General features: G+C 57.6%; 1 protein-coding gene across 2 annotated transcripts; it reads left to right on the forward strand.

Moving 5' to 3' along the window:
• On the forward strand, positions 1 to 16,448 carry STX1A (syntaxin 1A). Of its 2 annotated transcripts, XM_008141482.3 has the most exons (10): positions 1 to 54; positions 7,891 to 7,968; positions 8,311 to 8,410; positions 10,998 to 11,072; positions 11,797 to 11,870; positions 11,967 to 12,075; positions 12,191 to 12,264; positions 13,064 to 13,201; positions 14,699 to 14,809; positions 15,084 to 16,448. In XM_008141482.3, exons 1-10 carry the CDS (start codon positions 25 to 27, stop codon positions 15,159 to 15,161), a joined length of 867 nt encoding a protein of 288 aa, XP_008139704.1. In that variant the 5' UTR covers positions 1 to 24; the 3' UTR covers positions 15,162 to 16,448. The 2 variants fall into 2 exon arrangements, with proteins under 2 accessions (XP_008139704.1, XP_028001136.1); XM_028145335.2 differs by lacking the exon at positions 15,084 to 16,448 and having other exon boundaries at positions 14,616 to 14,769.
• The last annotated feature ends 134 nt before the right edge of the window (positions 16,449 to 16,582 follow it).

The raw sequence follows: 16,582 nt of genomic DNA on the forward strand, positions 1-16,582 counted from the left end.
GGCGCCGCAGCCACTCCCGGGAGCATGAAGGACCGAACCCAGGAGCTCCGCACGGTGAGTCCGGCCCCCGCGCGCCGCCGCTCGCCGCTCGTCTGCGCGGGGCCGCTCCTCGCCCGGCTCCGGTGGTCACCGGGCAGCAGCCCCTGCGTCCTCGACCTGGACCGGAGAGAGCGTGGTGGAGCCGGGAACCCCGGCCCCCCAACGGATCCCACCCCTCCGACCCACTCGGGGTCACGGCCGGCGTGAGCTCGGTCCCGCTGGCCCGCGGGCTGGAGGCTGGAGTCCAGGGTCCTAGATAAACTTTTGGGCGCCTCCTTGTTTGGGGTGGTGGTCGGAGGGGTAGTCATCGGATGTGGATGGCAGGACCGAAGCCTGACCTCTGTCCCGGCCCGCGGGCAAGTCCAGTCTCTGCCCCCGCACGGAGCCTGGCTGCCGACCCCCCGGCCCCCGCTCTGGTGTAGACACGCGCCTGGACCGCGGCGGGAAGGGGCGCGGAGCGGTCCACCGCCTCGGGCCCCGCTACGGGCTGTGCTGTGGGACCGGCGGTCGGGTGGGGCCGGGCTCGGTGACGGACTCTACTCGCGGGCCTCCTCGCCTCCCCCATCACCTCCCAGCACCTCCCAGCACCTCCCTTCACCTCCCATCACCTGTAGCTCCCATCACTTGTGGCTCCCCACCCGTTCGAGATTGGGATCAGACCCGCCCCCGGTCCACCTTCATGGCTTCGGGGCAGCCCGCCACAACATTTCCAGACCCTTCCGGGCTTCTCTGGTCAGATTCAGACCTGAACCTGTTTTCCACCTGTGTCTCAGAAACCCTCGGGGTGTGTCTCCTGGGGCGGGGTTTAGGGGGAGTCGTGGGGTGCGCCAAGGTTCTGAGTTAGAGCCCACCCTCTCCCAGACCTAATAGCGACCCCTGCCGCCTGCTCCTCTACAACCCCGCGCCCTCCCCAGGCTTCTGCCATTCAGCTAGAGGTTTGCGCCTCTGCCCTTAGGGATGGCAAGACCGCAGGCCTGGGGCGGGGGGGGGGGGGGGGGGGGGGGGGGGGGGGGGGCAGAGGAGGGAGCGGGGGGGCGGGAGTGAAGGAAAATGAAGCCTGCCTGTAGCCCTAGACCAGGTTGAGTTGTGTCTGGCTCCCTGTCTGCTAGGCCCTGTCCGCTGTTCTCTGGGGGAGCCCTAGTTCCGGGGCTCTCCAGAACCCCACTCCTGCTGCCCACCTTGAAACCAGAGACCTAGGTCCCCTCGTATGGAAAGTTTCAAGTGTCCTTTGGGTTTGTCCTCACTGCCCAGAGGTTCCCTGTGTTTGTTTGTGCCTGGGTCTCCCCTCTATACTAGTCCCCCAGGCAGCCTGGGGCTGGAACCTGTACATTCCTGCCTTCATTCCCCCCTTGCTCTGGCTGCCAGCCCCTGCCCTACCAATTCCTGGCTGAGTGCCCAGCCCCCAGGGTAAAGCCCAGGAGGTTTCAAAGGAAGAAGATGGTCCCTCATGTCCCGTGTGTTGTCTAAACACTTCCCTGCCAGCCCATGCGGTTGCCCTTACGTTTCCTGTGCTGCGTAGAGTCAGGAAGAGTGATTTTTGCGTTGAATGGTCTTATGGTGCTTCTGCTGATGTTTGGGCGCCTGGTGGGTCAGATAAGAGTACACGTGGCCACCAATGGTCAGAGGGAACACGGTCCTCCACATTTGACAGGACCTCTGGTTCCTCAGCCTTTATCCCCGCTGCTGAAGGGGAAACTGAGGCACAGGAGAGCAGGTGGCTTACCTCGTAGGTCAAGGGGCTTTGCCTAGTCCTGAAGACAGGCAGACTTAGGCCTGGTTGGGACTGGGTGGCCCCCAGGAGAGCTTGAGTTGTAGAGAGCTCAAGCCCAGGTCTGTGTCTCTGTGACCCCTCTCCTTCTCCACCCCACGGTAGCCCAGGTGGGCCCTTAAATGGTAAGACCTGGTTTCTCTGTGAATCAACTGAGGCTTCCTCTGCCAACCCCAGCCCTCCAGTATTCTGAGCCCGCGGATGCTGCCATACTTATGCTGGGAGGCATGCCCATTAGGGGTTTCTAGCAGAACCCCACTCCTGCTGCCCACCTTGATGGGGTGCTGGCAGAAAGCCACAATGGAGGAGTGGAACAGTTGGGGGGCTGCCATTCCCACAAGTTTCCCTTTGAGCCTCAAGGTCCCATCTATGAAGTGGAGATAGGAAAACCTAGAACCCAGATTCTTAGGGCAAGAGGAGTGGCTCCTCAAGTCTCCTGACCCTGACTCCATATTTGGGGGAGACTTGCAGGGGTCAGAATTTTCAGATCAGAATCCCCAGGAAACCACGAGGCCAGTGCTTCCCATCCAGGCGTTCCCCAGCTGCTCCAGTGCGTTGGACAGAGGTGGTACTTGGGATAACAACTTCCACCCCCTCAGCCCTTCTTCCTCCCCCTCCTCCCCCTCCCCCACTCAGTGCCACCACATTTGGAAGGAAGGCCCGCAAAGGGGGCTTGTTTATAAACGGCACACTTCATAAAGGAGCTGGCACGTTTCCTTGGCACTCTGCAGGCCAGGCTCGGCCCTCCAGCCTTCTCCGGTCTCCTCCTCTCCTACGGAAAGGGAAGGGATCTTCAGGGTCAGTGTGAGGGCTCAACACCGTAGGCAGCCCTCAGAGAGCAGAAGGGCAACCGGGGACTTAAAAGGGGCAAACACAAGCCCGGAGTCCTACAACCTGGGGGACTTTTGAGGCAAAGGTGCCTCAGGCAGCCCTGCCTGGCATGCAGCTGCCTCCTTTCCCCAATTCGGAAGTCTCCCTGGTTTCCTTTCTGAGAACTTCTTGGAGCCCATCCATCCCTCCCTGGACCCAAACACTGTTTATCTACATGCTGGGCTGTGCGGGACACAAGGGACCTGCTGTAGGAGCCGGAGAACAGAGGGAGGAGGGAGAGTTGGGCTGGCAGACCTGGGAAGAAACCTTCATGGAAGAAGAGGACTTGGGATGACTCAGGAGGAGGAGTTTGGTTTGAATGGGGGGAGAAAGGTGGCCCCAAAGGAGGGACCAGACAGAGTGAGGAAACGCAGAGGTGGGAATGCCCATCCAAGAGAGAATGGTGGGTGGTCATGACTCCTGGTCTGGAGTGGGCCCAGCCCACTGGAGCAGCTGGGGAAGCCCCGGATGGGAAGCCCAGTGTCCCCCTTTGCCCACCAGTTTCCCTTTTCTCTCTCACTGGTGGGAAGAGACTGGGGGTCCTAGAGCAACAACAGGCAGGTTTGTACAGGCCCAGGGGAGCATCTCCCTCCCTCTCTCCAATTACCTCCTTGGGGTTTCCCAAAAGAAACAATGTATTTGAGCACATTTTCATCTGGGATGCAGCTGAGATGTTCTTTAGGGGCTATCTAGTCCATCCTCATATCTTACAAATGGGAAAACAGGTCCAGAAAGGGCCAGGGGTTTACCCAAGGTCACACAGTATCTAAGGGCAGAGCCCAGCCCCTGTCCATTGCCTGAAACTGCCTGAGCTCCTCTAAGGCCCTGTTAAGAGAAGGGATCTGATGGAGGAGGGATTACACAGGATGGGGAGAGGGCCAAGGGATCAGACTGGAGAGCCCTCTTTCCTGGAGACTCAGCTTGGCCTCTCACACAGGGGACTGGGCTCTGGACCTCTCTCCTGTAGTGATCCTGACTTTGATTAGTCATTAAAAGGAAGAAGGGGAAAAAATAGCCGTGAGGCAGACAACAGCAACTCCTACTCAGTAGGAATGAATCAACCCTGCCGGCTGGCCTGCCGCCATCCCTGGGGACTGGCCTGCAGGCGCCTCTCGGAGGAATCAAAGGCTTGTTTCCTGGAATCCTGGAGCCTCTGCCAGGTGAGACCACCAGGGCTGCCTGGCCTCCACTAGGGGAAGCTCAGGGCCTCCTGCCAGTGGTTCCAGCGGTGTCTTCTCATGCTGTGATGGGGGCAGTGCCCGCTCCCACCCCTCCCGGTATTTATTCTTGGTTGCTCAGGCTGGAGGTGGTGAGGCTGGAGCTGAGACAGCCACCTGTCAGAAAGGAGTGAGACCAGACCGACAGTTCTCAATCCTGAGTGGCCTCCCCAGCCCCACCCCCATAAATTCTGACCTGAACTCTCTGGGGTAGGACCCTGAAAGTTGTTGTTTTTTCAAATCCCGCCGAGGGATGCTGGTGCTGGACCAGCGTTCAGAACCATTGAAAGAGGAACAGGAAGCACCAGGACAAATCGGATGTTAGTTGGATGTGAGAGGAGGAGGAAGTGTAGATGTTTCCCAGTTTCTGACTTGAGGAGCCTTTGGGAACAGGGGTTCTAAGCCGGGAGTTTCAGAGGAGGAAGTTTGGGGGAAAGAGGCGGAGCCTAGTGTTGGGCAGGTGGCAGGCAGGATGCCCACATGATGTCTGGGTGGGTTGATCCCGAGGACGTTTGAACCTTCAGGCTTGTAATTGCCCCATGGCTCTAGCTGCCAGTTCCATGCAGAAGCCTTCCAAGTCCCCCGTTCCAACCCAGCCCTCTTTTCAGAGCTCTGACTGCCACTCAGAGAGGGTTGGTGGATTCCCAAGGGAGTTGAGGCCCTAATCATTCAGCAAATATCTAGATACCCACTTTATGTATGTGTATGATATTCACTCTGGTCAGCCCAGGACACTAGGAAGATGGCGTGCCAGCCCAGTTCCTAGTTCCTTTTGGTCAGGAGTATGTGTCTGTATTGGGGGCAGGGAGGTAGGGGTGCTGGCATCCTACATCCTTGTCATTTATTCAATGTCCAGTGAGACCTGATTAAGGGTCTGCGTTAATCTGGAGGACATTTCTAAGAAAGGTGCTACAGGGCTCTAGCCCAGATGTGGATGAGGTTGCAGGGGGCAACAGACTCACAAACCACATGGATCAGAACAAATGGAGAAATGAAATAAAAAAGTTCCTTTACTTGAGGCCTTCCTTGGCAGGAAGCGCTGTAGGATCACTTATGTGATCTATGGCTGCATTAACAGAGGTAGAATATGTAGAAAGAGGGAGGGGATGGGCTAGTACTTGGACACTGCTCAGACCACAATCAGCAACAGGTTCAGTTTGCATCCTGTACTACAGGGGAAGACAGAGGTCAGACTGAACAAGTCAGGGGCAGGAGCTACAATTTAGGGCCCCTGAGAAAGACCTGAAGGGGGAGGGAATGGTGAACTTGAGGGGGAAAACCCAAGTAGAATATGGATGCTGCCTTCAGATTTCTGGCAGGGTCAGCTGAGGGAGAGGGCACCAAAAAGTTCTTTATGGCCTGGGTCCAAAACACAGGAAAGGGAAGGACTTCCTAACAATTGGGGCTGCCCAAGATGGGCAGAGCTGCCTGGGGAAGCTAATGCGCTCACCGTCACAGGAAGTGTGCAAGCTGAGGCTGGAAGCTGGGGCTACAGGGACTTTTCAGATCCCTTAAGGCCTGATAGTCTGTGGCTCTGGCTCCAGTAGGAATGTGAACAGGGTATGGGGAACCCGACGAGCAGGATGCTCACCCAAGGGAGCTGGGAAGGCTTCTGGAAGGAGGTGGCATCTAAGGATGAGGAGAATGTCAGGGTCATGGAATCAGCATCCCAGGCAGAGGGAACTGCATGGGAAAGCAGGGAGGACATAGGGTGGATTGTAGAGGTAGGGAGCTTGTTATAGGTGGCGTGTGCTGGGGTCAGATTTCAGTGAGGTGAAGAGGAGGGTGAGGGTGAGGGTGAAAAGTCCTAAGGAAGTAGGACTTAGTAAGGAAGGGTCCCCTTGGAGCCCCGTTTGGTTTGACCAAAGCTGCAAGGTCAGGCTTTAAACCTTCCAGTTTGTCTTTGGGTTCAATCTGAATGCCCCAACCTGGGTGCCCCAGTCAGACCCTAGCCCAGGGTGTGCCATTCCCCAGCCCTACCCTCACAGACGGAGAGCCTAGAGGAGGGCTCTCTTGCCAGCCTCCTTTTGTTGGAGGAACTACCCAAGTCCAGCCTCCAGTCTCCTGGGGAGGCTGTGGAGGTAGCAGGTCAGACTGGCTGGACATCTGAAGAAGGTATGAGACCCGGAATGGGGCACGAGACCAATTCCTAGGGGTCTCGGACAATGACTCCCATCTCTAGTGACTCAGGTGCCCTTGTCTTTAGTTCTAGCTGGTCACTGCTCTTCCTGGGAAGGGAGCTGGAAAATTCTCCTTCTGCCTCTTTGAGTCCATCCCTGTCCTTCTTTGGGCACCGGAAGAACAGAGAGGGCAGGGCGCTGAATGGCTGGAGCTCCTAGGTCACTTGCCAACCTGGCAAGCTGCCCAGGAAGGGGAACTGGGCTCTCCAGGCTGCACTCTGCCTCCGTTTTCCTAGGGACTGCTCCTCTGGCTCAACTCCTGGGGGTGGGGTGGGGTGGGGGGGCCTGAAAGTGTGGAAATGGCTCCTAGGTTCCCTGTGTCTCTGGGTGGGCTTGGTGGGGGAAGGGGGGCCACCTGGTAGCAGCTGCAGGCACTTGTGTGAGCCAGGATTTATTTTAGCTGCTGGGGGAGGAGGTGTGATCTCTTGATGAGAGGGGCCCCTCCGAGCTGTCTCCATAAATCGCCTCGCCAAGCCCCATTTTGGTGGGTAGTGGGACCCCGAGAGCTCCAAGGGCACAGCCCTTCACAGCATGCTGCACTTCCCCATCCTTCCTCAGCCCTCCCGCCCTGCAGGCAGGTGTCTCTGTCCCCATTTTGTAGAGAAGAGATAGACCCACAGGGTAAGTCCCTCAGTTTCCCTATCCCTTGACCTCTGCCTGCCTCTATCCTGGGCCCTGATGTAAGAGCGTGGAGGTGAGGGCCAGTGCCTAGCCAGCTAGTGCCTCCTCCCCTTGGGGCACTGAGAAATGAAGAGGCGTGACAGAGCCTCAGAACCCCAGTCCGAGGGGTGACAGTCCTGCCCTGGGTATCCTGGCCTTGGCTGTGGAGAGTGGGCTGACCATGGTATGGGGTGGACAGTAATGAGCGTGGCCAGAATGCTGGGAAGTCACAGGTATAATTATCCCCACCCCGTGATGAGGGTGGCTTTTGTACATCTGCTCCTAAGGCAAGCCCCAGCCAAGTAGCATGACTGGCCTCTTGTACCTGTTGGACCCAGCTCTGGTCAAGGTCCCATGTCAAGACTGATCAGGAGAGAGAGGATCCTGAGAGGACTGAGTGGGTAAAGCAGCATGGCAGAGCCCCGTACAAAGGAGTCTCTCTCAGGCACGTCTGGGGTGCTGTGGGGGTGGCCTCGTGTGGGTCTGAACCATCCAGCCTTTTGGGAGGGAGGCGATGACATGCCCAGGCCTGGAACAGCCCAGGCCTCCCCTTCCAGAGCCCGTGGGGGAAAGAGAGCTTGGAACCTCCTAGCCAGAAGAGTAGACAGCACTGGCTTCCGGGTGGTCTGTCTCAGGCCGGGATTTATTTTAGCTGCTGGGGGAAGAGGTGTGATCTCTTGATGAGAGGGGCCCCTCCAAGCTGTGTCCATAAATCTCCTAGCTAAGCCCCACTTGGGGCCAGTTGGGGCCCCGTGGCCTGGAGACCAATCCCTGAGGTTTTCTTGCCCAGCCAATGGCAGGGCCTCCTGAGCAGCACCCTCGAGTGAGGGAGGTTCTGGGAGGACCCCAGACCTGTGGGGAAGGGGCAGGCAGCTGGGCAGGAGGAGTCCCTGGCCTGGAGGTGGAGACTTGGCCCTGTTTCCAACGTGACAGGCAAGGCCCCTCTCCTCATGCTGGGTCACCAGGGATCTGTCAGGTCTCCCCGGGCTGGAGCTGAGGGCACAGCCAGGGCTTATCCTTGCCAAGAGGGCAGAGGGGCATGGTTGGGTCCTGGACCTACAACCTGCAAGCCTGCTATACGTGATGTCAGGCAGTTTGGGTCCCAGGTCCAGTGGTCTCACTACAGGTATGCTCCTGTGTACCCACCCCCGTGCAGGCCAAGGACAGCGATGATGACGATGATGTCACTGTCACCGTGGACCGAGACCGCTTCATGGATGAGTTCTTCGAACAGGTGGGAGCCAGCACACCAGTCTCTCCCCATACACTGGCAGGCCTTGGGTGACCACATCTCAACTCGGAGCCAGGCCTTGCCCTTACACACCTGATCCTGGCTCAGCAGCCCTTGGCACCAATTAATGAACCTATTTTGAGAGTGAATAGACTGGAGCTCAGAGGGGAGCAAAGTTTAGGATTGGACCACTCCTCCTCACCCCAATCTAGAAGGAACTTGGAGCAGCCAGCCCCTAAGGAAGCCTGGCCCTAAGCCTGACTTCTGGCCCCACTCTGGACAAGCCATAGGCCCAAGAGGCCCCGTCTGTGGATTTTCTCCTGACCACCTGGCTTTGGTCTACAGGTAGAGGAGATCCGAGGCTTCATTGACAAGATCTCCGAGAATGTGGAGGAGGTGAAGCGGAAGCACAGTGCCATCCTGGCCTCCCCCAACCCTGATGAGAGTGAGTGTATAGGTGTGAGGGGTGGGTTTTAGGCCCCGTAGGCCTCTCCAGGAAGGCGCTGCTGCCTGGCCAGGTTTGGGAGGGCTCTGTGAGAACCTCAGGAAACAGCTGTCCCAGGCCCAGGATGGAGGGAGGCGGGGGTCAGTGCCTAGTTTCGTACGCTGGACCCAGGTCTCCCACAAAGACTTGTGTGGTGGGAGGGGTGGCCCTCCTGAGACCTGGGTGGGTCAGGCAGCCAGCCTGCCCTCCCTTGGTAAACTGGCTTTTTTTCTAAGGCCCTGGGCTGGCTGCAGCCCTGGGATTCTGGGAGGAAGGCAAGGAGGGGGAGCTTACTCTCATGAATAGGAGGCCTCTCAGCCTCGCCCCTCCCTTTTCCTTGCCTCCCTGGGGAGCAGATGGCAGCTCTGAAGCAGCAACGCTGTAGGAGGGCAAGCTGGCCAAGCAGGCAGAGCTTCCGGAAAGAGCTGGCAGCCTTGACATCTGGCCATTGGTACCCTGGAGCCAGGCATTCTCAGGACTCCAGGAAGTCACTTCTGTCCCTCTGCACAGGGAGCCTGTGTGTGTCTGCATTCTGCTCTGTCCCCAGACAGGTCCCCCTGACCCAGCTGTCACAATATCTGTTGAGGTGTTGATTACTACACTATTATGTGCCAGGCTGACAACATGCAGGCTGGAGATGCCCTTTCCCGGAGGGAGCGCTCCCTCAGCCCCAGGGGCAGTGACAGGGGCCAGGGCGCACAGCCTGCCACCAGGCACTTGGGCTTGCTTTCAGTTTCATCCCCAGCACGGCCTCCCTGTTCAGGTCCCCTCACCCCAGGCCCACAGATACCCTGTTACCCAGAAAAAAATCTCTTCGTAGCCCCCAAGTGTGCTTGAACCCAAGGCCAATGCCACATCAACCAAACACAGTGCCAGGCCCTTGGGAAGAAAAATAAGTGAACGGGGAGCCTGGGTGACTGTCCCAGAAAGGGGTACCAAGGAGAGGGGAACCACCCAAAACAGGGCATATCTCCAGTGCAGTCCCCTCTCCCCAGAGGCTGGTCTGGGACAGCAGCATGGGCCATGGTCTGTCTATGTCCCCGTGTGTGTGTGGGTCAGCATGTGTCAGTGGTGGGTCACTGCTGGTGAGAAGGGGGCTGATTATGGGGCAGGAACTATAAATAGCTGGAGATTTGGCCTCTCACCTGCTGGAAGGTGGGGTGCCCAGGTGGGGTGATGAGCTGCCTAGCTCCTTCCCGGCCTCCCTTGTGCTCTTCGGCATTTCTCCCCATGTCGGTCGGCAGCAACCAGTTCCGAATTGTCACCTGTGAGCTGAGCAGTCAGGAGGTCGCTGACGTGGGCTGAGTAAAGTGAAGGGTTCTAAGGCAAAGGCGAGGAGAGTGGAGGAGGAGTCACGAGAAAAGATAGGGGTGAGTGGGGGGGCGCTTTCCTGGGCTGAGACTGTCTCTGCCTCCTCTGGGAGCTGCTATCTGGACTGGGCTATTTTGGGTCTGAGCTAAAAAGGCTGAGACGTTAGAGCAGCTGGTAACCAAGTTTTCCTTTGTTCAAGGGAGAGACTCCCTCCTCCGCTCCTTAAAGCCCCCCACTCCACCTCACTCCTATTCCACTTGGGAGTGGCCTCACCTGACCCTCCACTGTAAACGCCCCTCCCCAACCCCCTATAGAAGAAGCCCCAGCCCTGGAGGCAAGCAGAGGGTAGATGGAAAAGGTTGCAGCCAGGAGCTCAGTTAAGGTTTCTCTGGGACCAGAGGCTGCCCTGAGGCTGGGGTGCTGTCAGGACCCATTGTTCCACCCAGCAGCCATCTTGTCCCCCTTTTGCCAACCAACACCTCGTTGGGCACCCCCCTGGCTTCCACCAGCTTTAGGGGGATGATTCCATTTGGAACAAGGGCCAGAAACACCAGCTACCGACCTTCTTCAACTTCACCCTCTCAGGCCCTGCTGCCTGCTACCTCCGGAGCCAACTATGCTCCAGGGGGCCCACCTCTTTGAAGCTCTACCCCACCCAGGCCAGGTGCCTCCTGCCCCTACCCACCCCCTGGCACTCAGCAGTTGGCCTCCACTGAGCTCAGCACCTGGGGAGGGGCGCTTTGTGAATAGAACAAGGTTTGCCCCGCTCAGGGTGCTTGATGTAGGGGCTGGCTTCTGCCTCCCTGGCCCCTGGCCCTGTCAGCCCTCTGGCTGGATGCTTGCCCCCTAGCCACCAGGTAATGCCAGGTGAGTTCACACCCCGCACGTCGACTCAGGCAAGTATCAAGTAAATGCTCCCCAGTGCCAACTCCAGCATCACCAGCTGCTCCAGGATTATTTCTGCCTTAAATTTAGACCCATCTGTTATCTGCAGGGGGGGGGGGAGCCAGTGAAAGAAGAAGGGAGGCTCCTTGGAAAGCAGCATGAGAGGGGGTGAGGCTGCAGCTGGTGTGGCCCTGGCCCAAGATTGGAGGGGCAGGCAGAACCTTAGTCAAGGAAGAAGGAAGACCCAGGTCTGTCCAGAGCCCCCTCCACGGGCCCCTTGTGTAGGAGGCTGGGCCTGAACATTGGCATGGGGGAACCCAGGGTGTCTACCCCCACCCTTCTACCTCCCCAGAGACGAAGGAGGAGCTGGAGGAACTCATGTCCGACATAAAGAAGACAGCAAACAAAGTGCGCTCCAAGTTGAAGAGTGAGTCTGGGCTCCAGCCTTGTCTAAGGTGGGGGGCATTCCAAGCCTGCTTCTTCCACGCAGCCCATGGGGTTTCATCAACTTTGAGGGGGTACATTGGGTCTTGCTTTCCTTTATGAGGCTACCATCATGTGCCACTCACTCAACAGCTATCTTGTTGGCCTGATTGTGCCAGGCTCTGGGCTGGCCCTTGGCTTCGTCCAGGAAGTGCTCCACTCTGGGCCTTGTCCCCCCCCTTCACCTAAAGAGGATTAGAGGAGTAGCTAGCACTGCCTAGTTCCACACAGAGCCTCCATGTGGTTGTATGAGCATAGAAGTGCATGCCTGGAATGCACAGGCCTAGGGACTGTGTAACCTGCAGGGGGCGACCACCTGACCCTTTCCACTCGGGACATGGCCCCATGTTGGGTGTACAGCCTTCCTGGGCAGGAGAGAGACCGCATGGGCCTGCGCACTGGGCCTAACATATAGTAGGTGCTCACACTGAGAGGAGTGTGAGTGCATATGTGCACACACCTACACATGCATCATGCCTAGAAGGGTCCTGGCTGGCTCCTCCTCCATCGATGCCTGGCCCTCCTTTTTCCTCTGGTTCCCATGTGATCCCATTTACAGGCCACACAAGTCCGCCCAGGGGAGTTCCTAAGCCAGATCCTCAGTGTGTGGGTTGGGGGTCAGTGGTGAATGGGGCAGATTATGGCTCAGCAGCCATCTGTTCCTCCAGGCATCGAGCAGAGCATCGAGCAGGAGGAAGGCCTGAACCGCTCATCCGCTGACCTGAGGATCCGGAAGACACAGGTGGGGGCTGGACCTCTTGAGTGGGCAGCTGGCCTCTGAGACTCTTGGGCCATGTGGGGCTGGGCCTGACACCTGTACCCCCGTCTCGGACCCCAGCACTCCACGTTGTCCCGGAAGTTTGTGGAAGTCATGTCTGAGTACAATGCGACACAGTGTGACTACAGGGAGCGGTGCAAAGGCCGGATACAGAGGCAGCTGGAGATCAGTAAGCTGAGGGGGTGGGGTTAGGGCTGAGAGGTGGGGCCAAGACTGAGGTGCAGAGCAAGGCTGCTGCTGAACTCCCTGGGTTGGGCTGCACTCATTGTGACCCCTGCTTGCAGCTGGCCGTACCACGACCAGTGACGAACTAGAGGACATGCTGGAGAGTGGGAATCCGGCCATCTTTGCCTCTGGGGTAAGTGTGGACCCCACCCTTCCCACAGGGACTCCTCCTTACCAGGACCCCTCCCACCATGACCCTGGAGTGCTTGGTATGGGCAGTATTTGGACGTAGCCACTTTGTGAGACAGTTTTTAGAGAAGGACAAGCCCCAGGGAGGGGCAGAGACAGGTCGAGGTCATATAAATGTTAGTGGCAAAGGTCTGGTTCCTCTCAGTTGGATCCACTTCCGTGCTCCCCTGCCCATTTCACACCAGCTTGGGCCTCCGTCCACCGTCCTCGGGACCTTTTTTCCCTCTCGGAGGACACGGTGCCCATAGCCATCTCTAAGTGCAGGTGAAGCTCGGTTCTCTGCTGAGCAGAGGACTTCCTGAAGGAATTAGTTACAAGTGAGGAGTTTCGGAGTGTGGGTTTTAGGAGAAAGTGGGGGACAGCTACATTCAGTGCAGGAGGAAGAACAGGAAGAGAGGGGACAGGAGAAAGGCAGTTTAAGGTCTGGGTCCATGGGGCAGTCACCTTGGGCTCTATACAACACTGGTGGTAAGAACTATCACTTAGCAGTTACTATGCACAAGCACAGGTAGGGAGCGTTAATAGCCCCACGGTACAGGTCGGAAATAGGGTCTCATAACAGCTAGTAAAGGCTGAGCAGAAAGTGGGGAGAGGGCTAAAGCCTCAGACCCTCCTTTCAGAACATTCTGCACAGGCCACTGCCCATCCTAGCTGCCTTTGTAGTTGGCTTCCTGCTGTCCTGGTCCCCATTCCCACCCACTTCTGCAAGTGCCTGGGTCCCAGCTCACTGCTCCCATCCCTAGATCATCATGGACTCCAGCATCTCGAAGCAGGCCCTAAGTGAGATTGAGACACGGCACAGCGAGATCATTAAATTGGAGAACAGCATCCGTGAGCTGCACGACATGTTCATGGACATGGCCATGCTTGTGGAGAGCCAGGTGAGGGCCTGGGGCCCCACTGCCCTGCCCCCCAGCCCATGGCAGCGCCCAGGTCTGCCCTAACCCCCACCCTTTCTGCCCAACACGCTGCCCTGCCTGGGAGGGACCGAATCTTCAGGTAACTAGCCACCTGCTATTGAAAATGCCTACAGGGCCTCCCTCACCTAAAGGCCCCTCTCTGCATGGCTCTGCTTGGCCCTCCAGGATCCCAAGCCCTGCATGGCACTACCCACCTTTCCCTGTCTTATCCACCAGCTGTGTGTCACGTAGGCACTGTGTAGGAGCTGGAGATACAGCCGTGACCAGGACGCTGAGGGCCTGCTTCCTGGAGCTGATGTTTGTGGGATGGAGGGAGCATAAGTAAATGACAACCGGAATATTCTCCATTGTGCCAAGTGCTCAGATGTTAGAAGGCAGCGTGGTGATAGAGCAGTGGTTCTCAACTTTTAAAGTGCCCAAGAATCACTTGGAGGGCTTGTTTTCTTGTTTCTGTGTCAACCTCCATTCCCAGAGATTAGTAGGTCGGGGTAAGAGCCTGTGAGTTTGCATTTCTAACAAGCTCAAGGGTGATGTTGATGCTACTAGTCTAAGGGTCACACTTGGAATACCATTTTGATAGGGAAGCCACTTTAGATGGGGTGCCTAGAGAAGGCCTCTCTGAGGAGGTGGTGTTTGAGCTCTGGAGCATCCCAGAGGAAGAAGGAAGAGCTGGCCCAGGCAGAGGGACCGGCAACACCACGGTCCTGCCATATTTGAGGAGCGAAAGGAGGTCCATGCAGCTGGAGGACAGGGGCAGCTGGAGATGAGCTAGACAGGGGGGCCTTGGCAGGTGAAGTCTCTTCTAGATTGGCAGGTCGTATGTATGGGAGTGTGTGACCTGAGTCAGGAAGCAGGGAGGTCATGAGGATGCTGCTGCTGCCATCCCAGTGAGAAATTATGGTGACATGGATGCCTGTGGAAGCGATGGACTTGGAGAGCTTTCAGTTGTCAGCATGCTGTTGCTGGGAATTTTGGGCAGTGTCATGGTCCGAGTGGCCTCTGCCTACTGCATGGGACCAGATTGCAGTGCCCAAGAGAGCTATGGGGCTGGGTGGGGGCGAGGGAGTGCCTTAAAGGTTGAAGACCAAATACAGAGCTGGACGAAACTGTCAGGGAGGGAATGGGGGCCTCACTGGTCACCTGTGATCTGTGGCCACAGTCAGGCCCACCTGCACCAGGCACTAGGGTTAGGGCCCCAGCTGAGTGTTCTTTGCATGTCCCCATGCCCTTGGCTGAGACTGCATGGCCAGTTCCCTCCCTAGGATGGCTACTCTGCAGGGAGAGGCCGGAGCTACCAGGGGTGCCTGGGCTGCAGGACACAGGTGAGAAGCTGTACCCCATCCTCCTCACACTCCTTTTCTCTCTCTAATCTCAGGGCACTTTCCTAAAGTCCTGCCTCAAGCCCCCTTCTGACCCTGAGGGCGGCTCTCTGGAGCTTGGGTGCCCCTGGCCCTGCAGGGGGAGATGATTGACAGGATCGAGTACAACGTGGAGCAGTCGGTGGACTACGTGGAGAGGGCCGTGTCTGACACCAAAAAGGCTGTCAAGTACCAGAGCAAGGCGCGCCGGGTCAGTAGCCCCAGCTCTACCCAACCACGTTTCCTGCACACCCATTAGTGATCACAGATCCCTCCTCACTCTGCCTGTCCCACCTCTCAGCTCTTTCAGTGCCTCATTTTAACCATCCTCAGGCCCATTCCAGGACATCACCTTCCCTCTATATCAGCCCCCAGATTCTCCAACCCTCAGTCCTCTCTCCCAATAGCCCCGACCCCCTAAAATCATGCCCACTTCCAGCCTCTCCCATGCTCTGAGGCCTTTCCTTCCTGCTTCTCTGGTGCAGAAGAAGATCATGATCATCATCTGCTGTGTGGTCCTGGGCATCGTCATTGCCTCTATCTTTGGAGGTATCTTTGGATAGAAACTCACCCCACCTGCCTCTCCACTCTGGATGGTCCACACTAAGGAAGCTCCTTGGCTGCTGACTCCCTTTGGCTCGGAGCCCCCTCCTTTCTTTGCCATGGGGCCCCTCCATACCCACCCTGCCCTGAGCCGTCATGTGCATGATCTTTGTAACAGTGTGTCTATACAAGAGGCAGAGGGGAGCCAGGCTGGGAAACAACCAGCGGGGTGGGGATCGGGTCAGCAAGGGACAGACTCAGGCCCTGGCCTGGCTGCCTCACCCTTCCAGGCCGAGCTGCCCAGGTAGCCATGTTCCCCCTTCCTCTGCCTTCAATAATTCCACTCTTAACCTGGGGTCTGCCCTCTCCCTGCATCAAGGCTCTCTGTACCCCAACCTTGCCTCCTGCTGCCAACCATCTATCCTGTCCTCTCCAGCTGTCCCCCCTAAGCCCAGCCCCCTGAGGGGTGGGGATCAGCTGGCCACATGGTGCTGCTTTTCAGGTTAGGGGAGGGATGGCCCTGAGAGACAGCCCAGCTCTAAGCCTCTAACAGCCAGTCACTGCCAGGGAGGCTCAGGGTGTTGTGGCCAGGTAGCTTCTGGCTGTGTCAAGACCAGGCTCTCCCCCCTACCTAGGGGCAGAGTCCAACAGGTCTTCGGCTGCCTCAACCTCCCCACATTCCTAGAGCCCCAGGAGCAACTCCCTGGGCTATGCCTGACCCCAGATAACATTCTGGAAGAGGCTGGCTGGTGCCTGGTCTCTAGCCACCCTTAGAGCCAGGGAGACAGAGCAGCCTGTCAGGCCAAGCCCACAGCCTGGGCCACCCATTCTCCCCAGCAGGCCTTAGCCGGGTCCTCAAGCCATTGTGTGTTGCATGTTTGGGACAGTAGTCCCCACTCTTGTGCTCTGGGAAGTCAGACGTTACTTCAGGCCTGCAGTCATGTCCTGCCCTTGCTGTTCCCCCACTGATGTGCCACATGAGTGTCAGGTGTCTTGGATGCAGTATTTAGCAGCCAGCCAGGGAGGGGTACCTCCCTCCCCACCATCTCGGGGCTTCTCAAGTCAGAAACATGCCCTCACTTCAAGACCCCTCTCTTCCTTGTTGACAGGCAAGGAGTGTGCATGCGAGTGCATGCAATAGGGGATGGGGCCATGTCCAAGCCCCACCTTTCCTCAGCTTTGCTCCTGTCCAGTGACTGTGACCACTGTCCGCGTGTTGCCTTCTTTAACGACTTCCCTCCCCTCCTTTACCCCTTCACCAAAGGTCTTGGTACAACCAGCTGCCTGTTTTGTGAAATTTTTATGTAGAATAAACATTTGTATCTGTACCGTGCCTCTGCTCTAGATTTCTTACTCTTACAATGTCATGGCCTTAGGACTTAAAGGTGAACATGTATGACAATATGGGGAAGGGGCTCAGAGGGCAAATGATTCCAGCCTC

Source organism: Eptesicus fuscus, chromosome 4 (assembly GCF_027574615.1).
Source record: "Eptesicus fuscus isolate TK198812 chromosome 4, DD_ASM_mEF_20220401, whole genome shotgun sequence".
NCBI lineage: Eukaryota > Metazoa > Chordata > Mammalia > Chiroptera > Vespertilionidae > Eptesicus > Eptesicus fuscus.

Coding starts and splice junctions, on each gene's coding strand:
- STX1A (XM_008141482.3), top strand. CDS start 25: ATGAAGGACCGAACCCAGGAGCTCCGCACG. Junction 12,265..13,063: donor CGGCCATCTTTGCCTCTGGG/GTAAGTGTGGAC, acceptor TCCCATCCCTAG/ATCATCATGGACTCCAGCAT. Junction 14,810..15,083: donor ACCAGAGCAAGGCGCGCCGG/GTCAGTAGCCCC, acceptor TCTCTGGTGCAG/AAGAAGATCATGATCATCAT.